General features: G+C 48.4%; 2 protein-coding genes across 3 annotated transcripts in view; one reads left to right on the top strand and one right to left on the bottom strand.

Annotated features, from left to right (window-relative positions):
* The first annotated feature begins 378 nt into the window (after positions 1–378).
* On the top strand, positions 379–2,321 carry CTRL (chymotrypsin like). The gene is made up of 7 exons (XM_069868495.1): positions 379–430; positions 556–656; positions 776–855; positions 1,105–1,186; positions 1,271–1,451; positions 1,832–1,965; positions 2,102–2,321. The coding sequence occupies exons 1-7, from the start codon at positions 379–381 to the stop codon at positions 2,255–2,257; spliced, it is 786 nt and encodes a 261-aa protein (XP_069724596.1). The 3' UTR covers positions 2,258–2,321.
* A 532-nt stretch (positions 2,322–2,853) lies between these two features.
* PSKH1 (protein serine kinase H1) overlaps positions 2,854–17,584 on the bottom strand; it is a 30,229-nt gene continuing 15,498 nt past the window's right edge. For both annotated transcript variants that reach the window (XM_069868471.1, XM_069868470.1), the window contains exon 4: positions 2,854–10,035. In XM_069868471.1, the coding sequence (XP_069724572.1) occupies positions 9,718–10,035 (318 nt within the window). In that variant the 3' untranslated portion in view covers positions 2,854–9,717. The remainder of the gene's footprint in view (positions 10,036–17,584) is intronic.

Below are 17,584 nucleotides of genomic sequence, written 5' to 3'. Positions count from 1 at the left end.
AAGGGAAAGCAGATTTTGTGCCAACAGATCTGAAAGGGGCCTGGGGACAGGGTGATCTCCCACAACCCAGGCACCGGCGCCTGCCCCAGCCTGTCCAGCCCTACTGCGGCCCCAGCTGTGTGCCCCCAAGCAGCCCCTGTGCCCCCATCACAGCCCTGCGGTGCTCTCCAGCTCCAGGGGCTGCTGTGAGAACAGACACAACTCCTGACAGCGATAACTCAAGCACCCGAGGGTGCCTTTACATGGCATGTTCTCACATCCCTGGTCGTGTAGGGCAAGGTGAGCGCCAGGTTTGGACCTTGTCCTGTCTGGCTGCGAGCCACGGCTCCCACTTGCTATAAAGCTCACAGCCCCAGAACGCAGTCCTGTCCTGCCAGGATGGAGTCTCTGTGGGCGATCGCCTGTCTGGCCCTTGCCAGCACCGTCTCAGGTAAGCACTGCCCACAGGTAAGCTGTGCAGCAGGACTGGGGCATCCTGGGAATGGTGACACAAAGCCACCTGCACCAGCCCTGAGCTTTCGGGGTTCCTCCAATCCCCCTCTGCCTCTCACGTAGGCTGTGGGGTGCCTGCTTTCAGCCCCTCAGAGTATAGCGAGAGGATCATCAACGGGCAGGATGCGGTGCCTGGCGCGTGGCCCTGGCAGGTGTCCCTGCAGGTACGGCACTGTCCATGGGCACAGCGAGCTGGGCAGGCACCAAGGGGACCCTGTGCCTGTCCCCAGCTCTTGGGGCTCAGCCTGGCCAGCCCCAGCTCTTCCTCTCTTTTTCTCCCCAGACCCGCTCAGGAACCCACTTCTGCGGTGGCTCCTTAATCAATGAGAACTGGGTCGTCACAGCTGCCCACTGTGAATTCAAGTGAGGAGCGATGCCTGCCCAGCCCGTGCCAGTGCCACCCAGCAGAGTGCACAGGGCATTGCAAAAGGCGCTTGGGACACCCCCAAAGGCTGGGGAGCCCGAGGAACCGAGCAGCCTGGGTCTCCCTGGCCATCCCCAGGGTGGCTTCTCTTGGGTGCACAGTGCCTAATGCCCATGGCAGCCCCTGGTGCTGCTCCCACCCTAGGTGCTGGCTGCCACATGTCCCCTTGGTTCCCTCCCCTCTCACAGCCCGTACTCCCACGTTGTCGTCCTTGGGCAACACGACCGTGGCTCCAAGACAGAGGCCGTTCAAGTGAAGACTGTGGCCAAGGTGAGCTGGGCTGACGCACCCTCAGTCTTGGGACAGGGCTGGTCCCAGAGGGCAGGGATGAAGTGCAATGGTGTTTTTTGACAGGCCATCACACACCCCAGCTGGAACGCCAACATCTTCAACAACGACATCACCCTGCTGAAGCTCTCCTCGCCAGCCCAGCTGGGACCCACCGTGTCCCCCGTCTGCCTGCCCTCCCCCAACCTGGTGCTGCCCATCCACCTCCTGTGCGTCACCACCGGCTGGGGACGCACCAACATCGCCTGTATGGGGCTGTATGCGGCCATCAGCCTTCCTGGGGGCTCTGCAGGGTCTGGGGGTGCTGGGGCACCTGGAGGCCAGGGAGGGGGCAGTTGAATGACCCTATCTGGGCACACAGAAGCATGTGAACACATGCATTGGTGCAAGCACCTGCACAGGTGTGTGCGCAGGTGGACACGTGCATACCCTGGGGGGATTGCGTGCAGGCACAAGGTTGCCCCTGCTCCAGGCTGCTTGCCTGAGGAAGAAGAGGGGCCAAGAGGGGGAAAGTACTTTGCATGGTAAGCCCTTCTGTTTGGGATCGCCCAGGGGGCCTGTGCATTCTCAAAGACCCCAGCAGAGCTGCTGCCACCGGGACGACTTACCTGTCCTGCCTTCCCCTAGCCCAAGACTTGGCGGTGCGCCTGCAGCAGGTAACCCTGCCCTTGATCACCCTGAGCCAGTGCAGGCAGCACTGGGGACAACGGATCACCAGCTCCATGCTCTGCGCCGGAGGGGTCGGTGCCTCCTCCTGCCGGGTAAGGAGCAGAGCTCGCTCTCGCAGGGAAGGTGGAGGAGGACACGGGGTCTTCAATCTTCAAAGCTGGAGAGTTAAGCTACAGCGCTCAGCCATGGGGTGGCAGGACAGCTAAGCAGGAGGTGTCTTCTCTGCAGGGTGACTCTGGTGGACCTCTGGTATATCAGAATGGGAACGTCTGGACCTTGATTGGCATTGTCTCCTGGGGAAACAGCAACTGCGACGTCAGCGTGCCTGCCATCTACGCCCGCGTGAGCGAGTTCCGCAAGTGGATTGACAACGTTATTGCTTAGGGTTAGGGCCGGTGCCAGAGGGATGATCTCTTCACTGGGCACTGTTCCTGGCACGGTGAGCTCAGCAGAGGGGCGAGGGGAGAGGTGGAAGCAAGGCACCTCATGTCATAATAAAGTATTAGCATTTGTTTATGCCTAGTGCTGCCTCTGGCTCCTTTCCTCTTGCGCTGCAGACAGGAGAAGGTGGCACACAGGAGAGGCTTGGGGTACCCTGGGGTTGGGTGTTTCTCCCCTGAACACCATCACCTCCCAGATCTGGAGCTCAGTGCTCAGCTGGGACCCACTGGGGAGGCACAGGCAGAAGAGGAGCAGGGCTGTCTGCGGCTCAAGGGCTGTGCAGGGGCTCTTCAAGCACAGATTGACACCATGACCCAGAGAGCACCACAGCATTGAGGGTGGGTGACGTAACCTGTGTTACAAGCGAACAGAACGTCCCAAAAGGCCTGTTCAGCCTCCAATCCCTGCTTTCTATCAAGAAACTGAGTGTCCAACTTACTTGGAGCATCCCCGTGGACATCCCAGCCCCACACAAGGTCTCTCTCAGGCAGCTCCTGACCTGGCAGCTGCATTAAAGAAACCAGTAAACGCTTTTATGGGTGCTTTGGTACCTTCTTGCTGTGCTGCAAGAACATGTTAGAGGGGTGAGCAGCTCTTGGCTTTTGATGTGCTTCCTGACCATCACTCCCAGGCTGGTGCTTTTCAACAGCAGCCCATAAACCATCCGTTAACCACAGCAACGACAGCAGAGCAGTGGGGTACACAGAATACATTTACATGTTTAGCAGACCGAGTACACAAAATAAATAATTCTGTACACTCTAATCATAATGTTACAGACTAATTACAATGGTACAAACCTCATTCTACAAGATAGTCCTTCATGTAAAGGCAGGACTCAAAAGGCAAGTCACAGAACTGGATGCTTCTCAAACCAACCCTGTTAGGAGACTCACGGGACGCTACCGGAGTTACTTCCAAACCGTTCCAAACCAGCACCGGAAATTCAGTTACTAAAAATAACAGCAAGCACCGGAAAACCTCCGGTCCTGAGAGCTTTACGGGATGTTTCTTTCCACACTAAACAGCAACAGGAAAACTCGCAGCATCCAGGCACCCGTGCAGGAGCTGCTCACTTCCGACGCACCTCGCTGGGGCTGCAGATCATCTCCGCATTCCACAAACAGTGCAACGTTATCTGCATCAGCAGCAAGCAGCTCGAGGGATCTACACATGAGGGATCTACAGTACCACCGCGCAGGGGAGGGCAGCAGGGGAAGGAAACAGTATCAGCAGGCAGGCAGCAGCCCACTGGCTCCTATTCTCCCTCCACCACAAGGACACCGAGGGTGGAAGGTATCGAGCTCTGTGACACCATTGCCACTGCACATCCCTGCTGCTTCACATTTTTCTTTTTTTTTTTTTTTTCTGGGCAAATTTACTGCTCAGTAAGGCAGAGCTGAGGCACAGACACCTGCCTCCAGAGCACCCGAGAGCTGCGTTCTTCATCCAGGCTGAAAGAAGAGACTGAGTGGTCAGAAAAAGCATCAAAACCTTCCCAAGAGTGGTGTAGGCAACCTGGGCCTAGGTATCCAGCACCGCGCGGTGCAGGCACTTTGTGATCTTTTCCGGAATTAAACCAAGCTGGGTGAGAGGCTGGGACACAACCACCCTCCTTGGAAATCCAAGGGCTCATTTGGAATATACTGCTACCAGAGAACAGTTTGCAACTCCTCCACAGGGTGTGATCTCACCCTAAGCCAATTTTTGTGTCGCTTTGCATCATTTAGAAAACTAAATTAAGTCAAACAAGTGAGATTTTAATTTACCCTGCCTCAAGCTCTCCAAATCTTAGTACTGTCACTTAAAATAGGAACATGCCCCCACTATTAAATAGGAATATGGCAGTCTAATTGGAAGCCCCTAAAAACCACACAGTAGCTGTCCTATATTGTAAAAAAATGCCTTGAGCTGGGCTCGCACTGCAGGGTCCTCAAAGGGAGCCTTATCCCACCTGCAAGGCACCACACAGATGCTTTTACCTTGCTCCAGAACTCACCACAGCACCTGCAGAGCCAAATCCAGTGTTGCTTCCCAGTAGCTGGCACCACGATTCCTATTGCAGTTTGTGCGCCACAGAAACATTGACTAAATTGGGGGCATCCCCAACTTCCCTTGGCAACCTGTTCCAGAGTCTCACCACAAGAGGTTGCCATGAGAAGTTGTGGCTGCCCCATCCCTGGAGGTGTTTAAGGCCAGGTTGGATGGTGCCTTTGGTAACCTGATCTAGTGGGATGTCCCTGCTCAAGGCATGGGGGTTGGAACTAGATGATGGTCCCTTCCAACCCTAACTATTCTCTGATTCTAAATTAGCACTTCAGCCAAAGACCCAGGCAGAAAACAGGACTGAGAAATGGAGCAGGGTATCGGAAAGAATGTAAATTACCAGAGCAGAAAATGACCTAAAAGAAGAAAATATCCAAATTCCAAAGAAGTTAAGAGTTTGAGGGTTCATCATTTCCAAAACAAACAGGTAACGCAGGCCCTAAACTGCAGCTGGTCTCCACACCATTACCGAGGCCAGCAGGCCAGAGCCCTTTTGTTCAGGCTTACTCTCAGCTCAAGGCCATAAAGCTGTGCCTCACGTATGGCTGTACGCTTCCAACAACAACGCAGTCCAGGAACTGGCAGGAACATCTGGTTGCTATCATAATCTCAGCGCTAAACAGCACAGACTTCTTCTGGATTGAAGGAATGGGCGGGTTATACTGCCACCGGGTTGACACGTTAGTTTTTTAGAAGCCTGAGAAATAAATCAAACATGGACAACTAATTCCTGTTATGGCAAAATACAAAAACAATATATTATGTACTCAAAAATCTGGATGCAAGTCTGTAGACCACCTAACATTATTTCTGGAAGGCCTTTTCACATTCAGTTCCAATAAGCCTCCAAAAAAAAAAAAAAGAATCAAGGAATCAACAGGCCAAGTTCTTTGAAGCTGCAACTCTCTCCCCCAGGAGAGCAGCCGCCAAACTCCCAGGACAAACAATGGGATTGTTTTACACAGTACAGCTAAGTTCCAAAAGACAAACAACCATACTTCCCTTTACTCCTTAAAACTGCATTTCCCTGAAACAGAATACTCTGGGAAGCAAGCCCCTGAGCTGCTCCATTGTGTCTCGTGATGGGAGAAAGCCTCTAATCTACTGATTCCAGCCTCAGCATCTTTTGGCTTTGCTTTCTTCCCAGTGTGCCCTAAGGTGACTCCCCAAGGCAGGGTGCTGGTGACCATCTCCTGGAGACACAGGGCGCCGCTTGCACATCTTTTCCCCACCACTCAGCATCCCTTCCCATAGGTGCACGTGGACTCATGCTCATCCCTACATGCTCTAAAATGCTGTTCTTCTGGATCCGTACAGGAGCAAAGGGTGCCACGCTGAGAAGGCTGCTGAACACCTAGGACTGCAGGTGTGGTCCAAGAGCCTCACTCAGCACAGCAAACCCTGGTTCCTCCTTGTAAGAGCATCCCACCCAGAAACAGCAGAAACGTAACTAGAAGAGGGCTGTACGTAGACAAGAACACACTACAATACACCACTAGGTGTCATTACAACTTCATTTTCATTGCACGAACAAAAGCATGGGAAACAAAAGCACTCTGAGATTTGCACCCCAGCTAATATAAAGACTGCAGCTTAGCAATGGTCTGGATGCACGCTTGTACCTGCATTCTCCCGGCTAATTCAGTAGCAGAAGTAGTCTTCCAAAAAACCCTGCGAGCCGAATTAAGTACCACCATTAAGAGCCAAAGAAGGAGATTTTAAAAATTAAATGGAAGAGCAGAAAAACATTTCAGAGATTTTAGCTTCTAAAACCCCCAAACAAGGCACTCCTGAAAAGCATAAACTCCTGAGACTTAAGATAAACTGAGCACTGTGACGCTTCCCAAGGAAGACAGGTGATCAAGGTAATTCCGTCCTCAGAGCACAGATTGAAGGCACCTGAACTACGGCTCAAAGTTCAGCACTTTGCCTGTCCCCTTGCTCCAGACCCAGCTGAAAATGAGCCACAATTGCAAGGATAAAAGCACCTGAGGAATTGTTCTTAAACTGGACCTTGCAATGTCGCATTTGGACTATCACAGTATTCCAGACAGTGCAAGCAGAAAGACCACTGAGGACACCAAGGGACAGGGCTCTGCTAGTCTTCCCTCTGTTCACACGTTACTGCCTGGGATAAGAGCTCCTGCAAATACTGAATTTAGGAAGAGATGAGGGATTGAGCCAAGAGTGCTATAATCAAATGATGAAAGGAAAGCCCCACATTGATTTTTCCCTGCATTTACAATAATTTCTTCCATGCAAATAACAAAATATTCAATTTGTAAAGAGGATCAGAGTTCTTTTTCTAGAAAAGCCAAAGCCTTTTTTAGAATGGCCCTGGTCCTCTTTGGTGCAATGCCGTAGCAGCAGGATGCATGAGGGCACAAACACCTCCCTACCACAGAGGCAGGGTGCAGCCATCCAGTATTGCTCACGCGTGTGAAGGATCCTCCCTTCTGCCAATTCCCAGTCATAGAACATCATCACAGAAAACTGACACGGTCAGGAACCTATATAACAACACCTCACTTCCCAAAACATATTCCACCCCAAACTCACCATGAATGGCATCGCTCAGAACTTTTCCTGATGAAAAAACGATTGCTAAAAAGAGCAACAAAGCAAAAATGATCACAGATGAGAAGATTCTTGTTCCGCTTTGTGGAGGTGGAGAAACAAGCCTGGTCAGACCAGAACTCAGTGCCCTGACCTCCTCTCCACCTTAATTTCTCCCTCAGGAGGGAAAGCATGAAGGACTAGCGTGGGCAGACATCTGCACAATGCCTGTGCATTTTGATGGTCTAGTGGTTCAAGGAAGGGGTCTCAGTTCCAGAGGTCTTGGCTCAGTTTATCAGTTTGACCTCACATAGGCAAAATACCTATTTTAAGGATAAACATACAAGATAATCTGGGGTGGGCCATGAAACCACCCAGGAGAGAAAAAGAGACCATAGTGCCTGGGTAGGTTGCTCCAAACGTGCAGAAGACTTTTAGAAGTAACACCTCAAACCCAGAAGCCCTCTGAGAGAATACCCTGCCATCTCTCAACCTACAGGGAAGGAGAAACTTTCCAGCTGAGACTTACCTTGGGGTGGTTGCAGCTTTTGAAGAGCTGCTTCCAGGGGACACTTAACTGTTCATGAAGCAAAATGTGACAAGCTGCCTGTTTTGTCAAAAAAGTCTATAGTTCATGGTAACGAACCAGAGAAAATTATGTGAGAAGGTGAAAGAAAATGGAAAAAAACTTTTTTTGATGCAGTGCACAGAGCTGAAAACACCAATTTTTGGTAATTCTGGTAGGATGGCCACTCAGAGAAAGGGCAGCCTGCAAAGGATGCAGAGTTTTCAAAATAATATGCAAAATCATGCAAAGGATTTAGAATTCACCCATGCTATGCATACTGGCTGTCCTCAGGCTTCCTCTGCTGCATCCCCTGCTGCACACTCAGGCACACCGGGCTGTACTCACAGTGGTTATGGCCTAGTCCAGCTTTGGGGTGGGAAGTACATCCCTAAAAATTCCCTTTTTTCCCTCTTAGCACAGAAAACTCAGTCTTCTCCCACTGAAGCTGCGCTGCTTTGCTGTTTGCTGACCAAGAGGGGCTGTGGCCAGTGCAGTTAAGGCTCCCTGGAGATGTGACAGCCACTTAAGACCTTGCTGACACTAAGACACAGTGGCATGGACATCAATCCTGGGTGGAAAGGGCATGATCGCCAGCCTTTTCAGCTTGCGTAGCCTGTGCCTCCAGCCAAGAGCTCAGCAAGCACTTCCCAAACACAGAGCATGAGGCAAATTGTTTGCCTTTGTATGAAAAGCTTTGAAACACAGTATTCCCCTTCACTGTAGATCTTGTCTCTTCTAGCCCAGGAAGCCAAATGCACCTGGAAAGTGTGTCAACAGCCCCACTCTGCTGCTCTGACTAGTTGGGCAGATATCTCAGTAGGCTTGCACAAAGCTCAGCTCTACAGCACCCACCTCCCCCAAGAGCTCCTTCACAAGAGGCCCTCGCAGCGCCCATCCAGCACAAGCAGAACTGAAAGACGACCTTTTCCTGCTGAATTTAAGTCACATTTAACAGTTATAAGGTTCTTCTGCAATGTCTCCAGTGCATTATCACCGCTGACACTCCAGGATTGGAACTCCACTACTCAAGCTCCTGCCCTGATGCTACAGAGCCATTTGTGACCATCCCAACAGTTCCCACCACCACTTCACTGCCCCAGTGCAAGGTCAGCAAGACTGAGGCAGAAGGGGCACGCAAAACAGGGGATTCCCATAAAATCTACAGACAAGGAGCAACACATGGAACCACTGAAGTTTCAGGAAAATGACATGGTCAGTAATGCTAGTCTGAAGTGTGCAAGACACCTAACAGGTCACAGACGTGACAGGGACACGTCTCAGCAAGAAAAACAAACCTCGCAACGTAAGGCACTGGTCTCACTGGAAATAGCAGAGGGATAATTCAACGGAAACAGCAAGGAATCCCCCAAACCACTGCCTTGCCAAAGACATCTCTCTGCATCCCATGAAGTTCCTGCAGGATGATGATCCTCTTCCCACCCCTCCAGCTGGAGTACCCACCCAGTTCGGATCAAAGGAACCGGACTCCAGCTCCGAGCTCACAGCACTTCAGCCTGTCTGGCAATTTGCATGGCAGCTCTCGCACAGATTGAGTAAAAACCCTTGACGTCACCAGGTGGACAGCAGCCCTTGGGGAAAACCTCGCAGCTTCCCAGCCGTCATGGAAAAGTGCTGTCTGGCATCTCTTCGATGAAGAGCTGGTGGGCAGCAGGCTGGTGAGTCAGAGCTATCCTACTTCTAACTGCATGTGACTCATACCAGCTTCACTGCGAAGGCACCACAGAGCCTGATTAAATCAGCTCAAAATTTGTGTATATATAATTTTTAAATACATATATACCCCCACACGTGCGTGTGCACACACAGATGTGCACATACACACACATAAAGTGATTTCTCTTTTTTTTCATGTGTGAAAGAAATTTAACGCTCTGGAATTAATAAATAACTATGAACAACCAAGCTCCTGGGCTACAGAAAGAGCTCTTCTCCCCACATGGCTCCTTAATTCGTGAATCACTTGCGGCTCTAAGCTTGCTCTGAGCCCACAGGGGCTCCCCCATTTCCTGCGTGAGACCCCGTGGCACAGCTCGCAGGGTGGGATGGCCACCACAGGGTTCCCATTCCTCACATGGGGGAACACCTCCTCATGGATGGGGGGGACACCTGGAGGGAGTGAGGAACCTGGATGCTCCTCACGGCAAAGGGTGCTGCATGCCTCCACCACAGAAAAGACATCTGGAAAGATGCCTGGCCTGTCCCAGCCCAGTGCTCAGCCAGTGTACTGCTGCTGGTAGCGCAGGTTGAGTTCACGCAGCTCCCGTTCCCGAACCCGCCGTGACTTGTTGGATTTGGTGGAGCGGCTGGAGCGGGTGGACTGTGCGGATTTGGTGCTCTGGCAGCGGGAAGACGCCCTCTTGAGAAGGTTTTGCGAAATGGAACGATGCAGATTCTTCATGGAGGAAGAGGCTGCCATGCTGACCACCCATGGGTGCTTCAGCGCCTGAAGGGCTGTCATCCTGTCGCTGGGGTCCACCGTGAGCAGACGATCGATGAAATCCTTCGCCAGGTTGGACACACTGGGCCAGGGCTGAAATACAAAAGAGATGATTAGAATGAAACATCCTGGAATAGCTTCACTGATTAATTAATTCCACCCATCCCCAAAAGGCACCTCAGGGCATGCTGCTTCTTCCGTTCTCTCTTTCATCCTCGAATGTCCCAAGGTGTAACCAACAGTGTCTGCTCAAGAAGAAGGAGATACAATCACTCCAAGATACTTTTAGGGGAGAGGCTGAATTAGTGGGAATGCTTATAGGTACACTGGGACAGTGTGGCTCCCTCCAGCAGCTGGGCTGAGGCACTCAGCCTTCCCAGGTGCCTACAGACACCCACCCACACACACACACACGTGGTCTCGGTCCACCCCTAGACTCAACCAGCAGATGGATGGGACCTCCCTGGTCCCTCTGGCTGCCAGATCCTCCTATGGTTGGACAAACACACACGTGGACATCCCCACCTCCTAGGCCCCTGCTTCTCTTCTGACCCTTCATCTTCAGGCACGCACCTACAGAGCAGCCTTGACCCCTACAATCAATCCTGAATCCAAGACTAGGGAGATTTTTCTACCATGGTACATGGTCTCACTCCCACATGGAACCTAGGAGACAGTGCGACTGTCAATCCTGGAACAGCCAATTCAGTCCAGCTCAAAACAACCCATAAAATGTTCTAAATATATATAAATGTTAGATATAAGGAATATTCAGAAATGCTTACCAATAAAACAGGAAGGACATTTTTGACAAAATACTTGTTTTAAGGAAACAGACCCCCAAAAATAATTAGTTCTATAATCAATTCCCTCTCCACCCCCCCAGTACACAGCCATAACTTACAATGAGGCAAACTCTACAGCCATGCATGCTGGAATTGTTTCATTTCTGACAAAGTACCTTATTTGCACTAGTGTGAGAAGTGAGCACATTTTCTTTAGTGAGGTGAAGGTTGGGCTGAAGACAGAGCCACGAAGAAAACCATGGTATGTAAGAGAGAATAGAGTAGGCAGCGTGGCCAGCACAAAACCCCACTTGTCAAATGATCCAGCAAGAGCAGGTTTCTGCAATCACTGGGTTGTGTGGTTTTTGTGCCTCCAAAACCACAAATACTGAATTTATCAAGTATCTGGAGGCCACATCCCAAGCGGCATCAAAAGAAAATGTGAGCAGATTCATGCCATGCAGTGAAGATTTCGATATGATAATTAAAGACATGCACAAACACGTGTGTGCAACTGAGTGGGAAGAGCATGTGTAGTTACAGAAAAAGCACTGCTAAACTGTGTGTTTCATTTCTCTCTTCATTTGCTGAGGAAGAAAAGAATCCAGCTATTGTAAAATTCAGGGTCCACCAACCATACAGTCAGGTATAATGCCTTTTCTTGTGCAAGAGGTCTAAAAAAGGTATGTCCTGATTTTTTTTGAGGTCTGCAATTTATTGCTGCAGAAAGCAATTTTCTCTTTCAAAAGACCCAAAGGCACCAGCAAGAGAGCTAATCCACTGGAGGATTTTATAATGAAAGGCAGGATGCTCCAAGAGCTACAGCCCTGCTCCCAGCCCACAGACAGCCAGTGGTACAGCCAGGAAAGAAGAACTCAAGCTCGCACTAAGAAACCGGCTGCTAAGATGATCAGGGCACAGAAAGTCTTGCTTTACAAGTGATGACTAAAACAGCCTAGACTACTCAGCTTAGCCAAAGTGGGATACATGATCAGTGTCACTAACTATGAAAGAGAAGACAGTGAAAATGATATGAACTACTCAATTTATAGAAAATACCATTACATGAATAAAAATCTATGAATGTTCCTGAACGTATTCAGGATAGAAATGGAAATATTAATACTTGAAGCCAGAATGCTCAGGAAGGAAATACTGTGTTATCCTGTGGATCAGACACCACTGATCATGCTTTGAAACCATGTCCAAAATCCACTCCTCTCCACGTCTCAAGAACAAAATTAGTTAACAAAAAATTCTCTAACATTCAAGCTTTTCTGTCTTCTGTTTTCAAATATCATTAGTTTGCCAAGACCCACCTTAAATGTCTTTTTTTTAAATGATGAAATGCATCTTAACGAAGAATGGTACCAAAAAAAAAAGCACTTGTTAGGCTAGAACAGGGATAATTTTTTAGAAAATCTTTACTACCACTTTCATTACCATTACCAGCAATTGAGATTAGATACCCTGAAACAGCTTTTGTCCCACTCAAATGCAGGAAACACATTCACACGACTCCAACCTTACTGTTTTTCCTCGAGTGTTTCTACCTGGGTGTTTCTACCTAAAATCTTTTGCCTTTCTGAACACTGTCCCTCACAGAGGTACAACCATGCTGGGATCTCCATCCTCTCTTTTTTACCTCAATCCAAAGAGATGCAAGAGATGCACTCAAATGAAAAACACTTGAGGACCGACACAATACTTTTCTTGGAAATACGTGCTCAGGGCACACAAGAGAGTGTTATTTCCTCTGGCAGACGTTAGTAACCACACAGATCTGGAACTTAAGTAACCCGGCAGCTATTTTGCCATTCAGATGAATTCAAACCTCAGTAAACTGATGGCTGCTTTTACCACAGAGCAGGAGATTCTGGCCAGTGAAAGGAGCCTCTAAACACCAGCAACATTACTTCAATCATTCCAACTCATATTGAAAGATGGCATATGTGAGAAAGTAGAATTTGAAGAAATTAATGAAGAACATAACAGCTTGAAGACCTAAAACCTGTGAATACATCACTGACTAAAGCCTTGAGATGCTGGGCATTGCATCAGTCCAGTTTAATGAAACCTAAAGAAGAATAAACTCCAAACAAAAGCAAATTGGATTTCTCATTATTCCAATTACACTAATTCCACCACAAATGTTGAATGCAGAGTACTTGCAATTAGACTTTTCTTCTGGTCAGCAAACACAGATCAGTTTATCGATCTGTTTATGCAGCCGGAGGTTTCATTTGCTGCACAACACACACCTTTGGTTTTACTTCACTGAAACCTTTTCTTTAAAAATAGGTAAGGCTGCATTCTACTGAAGCACTGCATGGATTGAATTTAGCAGTTTTCAACCCCAGCCCCAGAAGAAATGTATCCACTCTCCAGAAACCTTGCATCAGTGGGCAAAATAGCAGTTTTAACTGAGCAAAACCCCAGGAACCTTCCTGATTAATATTTCAAGGCAGCAACAGGAATTTGTTTAAGAGCTGAGGAAGGTTGATGCTGGTATGTTTGCAAAACACCAAGAAGGACAGGAGTGTGGGACAGGAGGTGCACTCATGCAACAAGACTAAAGCAATCTAGAGGAGATCCTGCCCATCTGCTTCTCTCAGAGGAAACAGAAAATGGCTTGGGAGGAAAATGCTCCCATCCAGCAGCTGTGAAACTTGCACCAGCTAAACCTCTATCAGATAGCTTTGCCTTTGATCTCACAGCTGCAAAAACGAACTCTGCCCTTTTGTGGCACAAAAATGCCACAAAAATGAAGAGAAGACACAAATACTTGTTTACCCCAAGAGACAGACTGGGTGGGACATGTCCCCTTGATCACAGGTACTGCTGTTAAGAGTGACGCTCCACGCCACAGAAGATGAGCACATTGTTTCTGTTCTTCATTCCCATTTTGATGCTGCGCTCTCAATCATGCCAGCACAGTTTGGTTTGTGCAACCAAAGTGAGCTAAATCAGGGAGCTTCTGCTAATTTTCCTGCTGGGGTTTCCAGACATCGTTCCTTGGCGTGATTTGCCGGATGGCGGCAGAAGCATCTACATCACCCCAAGTGAGCAACTAGCACAGAGGCAAGAATTAGCAGCACTTCAATCAAGTATGAAACAACCCATGCCACAGTCTGTCTTACAGCCTTAATGACAATGGGAACAACTCCCATGGTGGAGATTTGTAACTCTGGCCCCTCAGGAATGACAGCTGCTGCTTCCGAGATGTGCCAGCATTTCCTACAAAAGCATCTCCTGAACTTCTAAGCGGCATAAAAGACGGGGCGCATTGCCGGTCTGCAACTTCAGCCGTGCTAGACAATAAACTCAGGGGAAAGCAGCCTCGTTTACAATGACTCAGAGAGTTCTCAAGTGTGCTACATGTTATTCAGACTCCAGCTTCAAGCCTGGAGGAGGAGGAGGTAAAGCAAGAGGTCCTCCTCTCAGCATCACTTAGGCTGGGTGACCGCGTGCAGTGCTGGGCTCTCTGTGATTAAATCCCATCACCATCCCCGCTTGTTATTCACATCAGCATAAAAGCTATTGAGGCACTGTCCGCAGCGGCACGCGGGGAACAAACAAGGTGCTGTTCTCTGGTTTGAACAACCAACCCACCTCTTCCACTTACAGCCAAAGTGAGCGCAAACCCGGTGTACGCTGGCAGAGAGCTCCCAGCACGCGTGGCTGCAATACAAGGCTGACCCACGTTAACAACATGAGCCTCCTCGTCTAAACAAAACCCCGGTGGGGGTGGGAACCAGCGCTCCACGAGCAGAGCAGCTTTCAAAGTCGATTTTAGATACTAGAGCAGAATCCTTGAATTTTTCTCTGCCTGTGATGGGAGCACACACTGCTCTGAAGCCATCATCAAAACCTGCACAGCAAGCAAGCTAACAAGACATCTATTTTATGCTGTTTTTTCTCTTGTTTTCAGCCTAATATGCACAGCAAATATATTTCTAATCCATTTTCCCGTGAGGCAGTACCTATTTAAAATATTTCTGTTATATTCAGATTGCTCTGCCTAGAGGGCGGACCTTAGAGCAACCTAGCAGTACTGAAAGGGGCTCCAGGGAAGCTGGGGAGGGGGTCTTCATTAGGGAGGTCAGGGATAAGACAAGGGGGAACAGCATTAGGCTGAAAGAGCGGAGATTTAGATTAAACATTAAGAAGAAATGTTTTCCTGTGAGCGTGGGGAGGCACTGGCACAGTTGCCCAGAGAAGTCGTAGCTGAACATCTCCAGGGATGGGACAAGGACAGGCTGGCTGGGGCTTTGAGCAACCTGATCCAGTGGAAGGCGTCCCTGCCCATGGCAGGGGGTTGGAACTGGATGAGCTCTAAGGTCTCTTCCCATCCCAATTATTCCATGATTCTATGATCTTTCACACAAGAGTGGTGTCAGTTTTGTGAGGCACCTAAACAGTAAAACCTACATTTGATTGTAGAAGCATTGACAAAAAGATGTAATGTGCTAAAGTCTGCACAGGACAGATCCCCAAGCATTCAGCATTAATTTGTTGATGTGGAGAGGAGGAATAAAGGAAGGATGAAAGAGGAAAATACAACCACCCCTTAATAATCCACAGCATTATAAGTACGTGCAGACATCTGGTGCTGTGAACTTCTATAACCCAGCTTTTCGAATGGAAATAGCCAGCTGATTTCCCCTGTACAAGCATTGAGTGTTCAGCTAGAATTATGCAGTAAAATTACAGCAGCTACAAAAACAATAAACACAAAGCTTTTCTCTATAGCCAAGGATAGCTCGTCTAACCGTAATACCTAGGGAAATAACTGGCATGGTAAAATGGGGTAATGCCACATTTTAGCTCAGATCATTTCACATCCATCTCTTAAAAATGTGTCAGCAAGTTACAGTCAGACACCAGGGACCTTGCCCGAGAAACTGAATATTGAGAAAGCTCAGGGTCAAGAGACTTGGACTCAAAAAGAACACAGGTGAAAAGACGAGATCACCAAGTACAGCCTGCTGGAGGCTGCCATCAAAAAGGCAAACAGGGGAAACAATCAGGAATTCCCAAAGATCTTGCTATAGCACCAACTCACAGCAAGTACTTGCAGCAACTACACTGGGAAATGCCTTTCCCAATCTGACACACCTGAGTATCCCCACATCTTCGGTGTTTTAATTCTGAAAAGGAAAATCTAAATTTGATCTGAATGACGTTCTCTCATTTTGAATTATTATCTTAAGAGATGTATTGGCTGAGAACTGTAACTGAAGCTAATATGCCTTTTTACACATTAATTCAGTGGAACAGTTTAACTAAGAAATGGGAGTCTGCGACGGGGGGAAACAATCTTCTCTAGGGAGGAAGAACATCTTTTATCACGCCGATTAGTGCAGTGGAGGGGGATGAACAGATAAGCTTACAACCTTCCACATACATTCCCCCCTCCTTCAGGCTTCAAGCTGTTGATGCACAAGCCCTGCGTGCTTACAAGAGAATGAACAAGGAGGAGTAAATCCTAAGACAGTCTTAGCTACTAGTCTAACTGTGCCCTGCTCCCCAGCTGGCACCAGCTCTCCTCTGCTGCCCAGGACAGCACGGAGGCTCTTTTAATCTCCTCAAGACTATACATCAAGCGCAGCACACAGATAAGGAGCTGTATGAAAACACCAGCAGTGCCCAGTTCTAGCAGAAGAGCACTAGTTTGATTTTCCTTTCTTCCTTATAGTCACTCTTTCCATTTTAATAAGAACCCCATGCAAGCATGGGTCAGAGAAGGTGAAGTGCCTCTTCTTCCATCTCAGCATTTCCTAAAAGCCCAGGCTGAGGTACCTAAGTGTTTCCCAGATTAGGCTGGTATAGTCTAATCTAATGACATTCTTGTTTCTCCCCCAGAAAGCACTATTTTGGGTAAGCAAGGTGGATATAAGCTATAGCCACTTCAGAGATTTTTAAGTGCACAAAACATCAGGAGACACCAAAAGGGGGTTCACCTGGTCAAGCACAGATCAGCCCCAGGTAATTGGTTTACAGTTTCCCTTCCTGCCACTATCTGCAAAGTTTTTGTTAGAATCCAGAGGAAGACAATTGTTCTGGATCCACTCTGCCACATTTCTCCTTAATATCTTCTCAGTCACTTCCAGCATCCAAACTATCCAGTGAAGGAAACAGTGATGCTGCTGAACGACAAGGTCTGTCACTGAAACTGCACTAAACTGCACACAAATGAGAAGGAAAGAAATATTTAAGTAGCAAGGATAACTCAAACAGCCCTAACTCACATATACTCAATTCTGCAGCTATTCTCTTATTCCAACATGACCTTTTTTTCCTGTTATATCCTACCCTGTTGTTTCCTATATTGTTGTTTGGGTTTTTTTCCTCCAAAAAGAAGATTTAAAGTTTTCAATTTGCTATATGGAACATGCCAACTGCTGTCAAGCCTGGCAATCCTCCAGTTCAAGAAAGATGTAGAGAATTTGGCTGAGGGCTGCCAAGATTGCCAGGGGTCTGCAGCACACGGTCTACGAGGAGGTGTGGGCAAAGCTGGGCTTGCTCAGTCAGGTAAATAGAAATCTAATTGCAAATACCAATACTTGAAAGTAGTTACAAGGATTAGAACCAGAGAGCAGGTCCAAACAACACAAGGGGCACCAGGGAGAAGCTGCACCTTCATATCAGGAATTTATTTACAAATAAATCATTGGAAGGGTGGTGCAGTTCTGGAAGAGGTCATCAGGGATGTGCAGGATCTCCATCCCAGAAGCCTTTCACAACTCTGGAAGACAAAGTCACAGCAAATCTGACCTAGTAATGGCAACAGTCCCATCTCAAGATGGAATTACAAATCTCCAAAGGTCTCTTGCAACCAAGATTTCTATGATTCT

This window comes from Phaenicophaeus curvirostris, chromosome 14, assembly GCF_032191515.1.
Source record: "Phaenicophaeus curvirostris isolate KB17595 chromosome 14, BPBGC_Pcur_1.0, whole genome shotgun sequence".
Classification (NCBI taxonomy): Eukaryota; Metazoa; Chordata; class Aves; order Cuculiformes; family Cuculidae; genus Phaenicophaeus; species Phaenicophaeus curvirostris.
The sequence above is the reverse complement of the archived record's forward strand: the minus strand, read 5'-3'. Positions and strand labels throughout refer to the sequence as shown.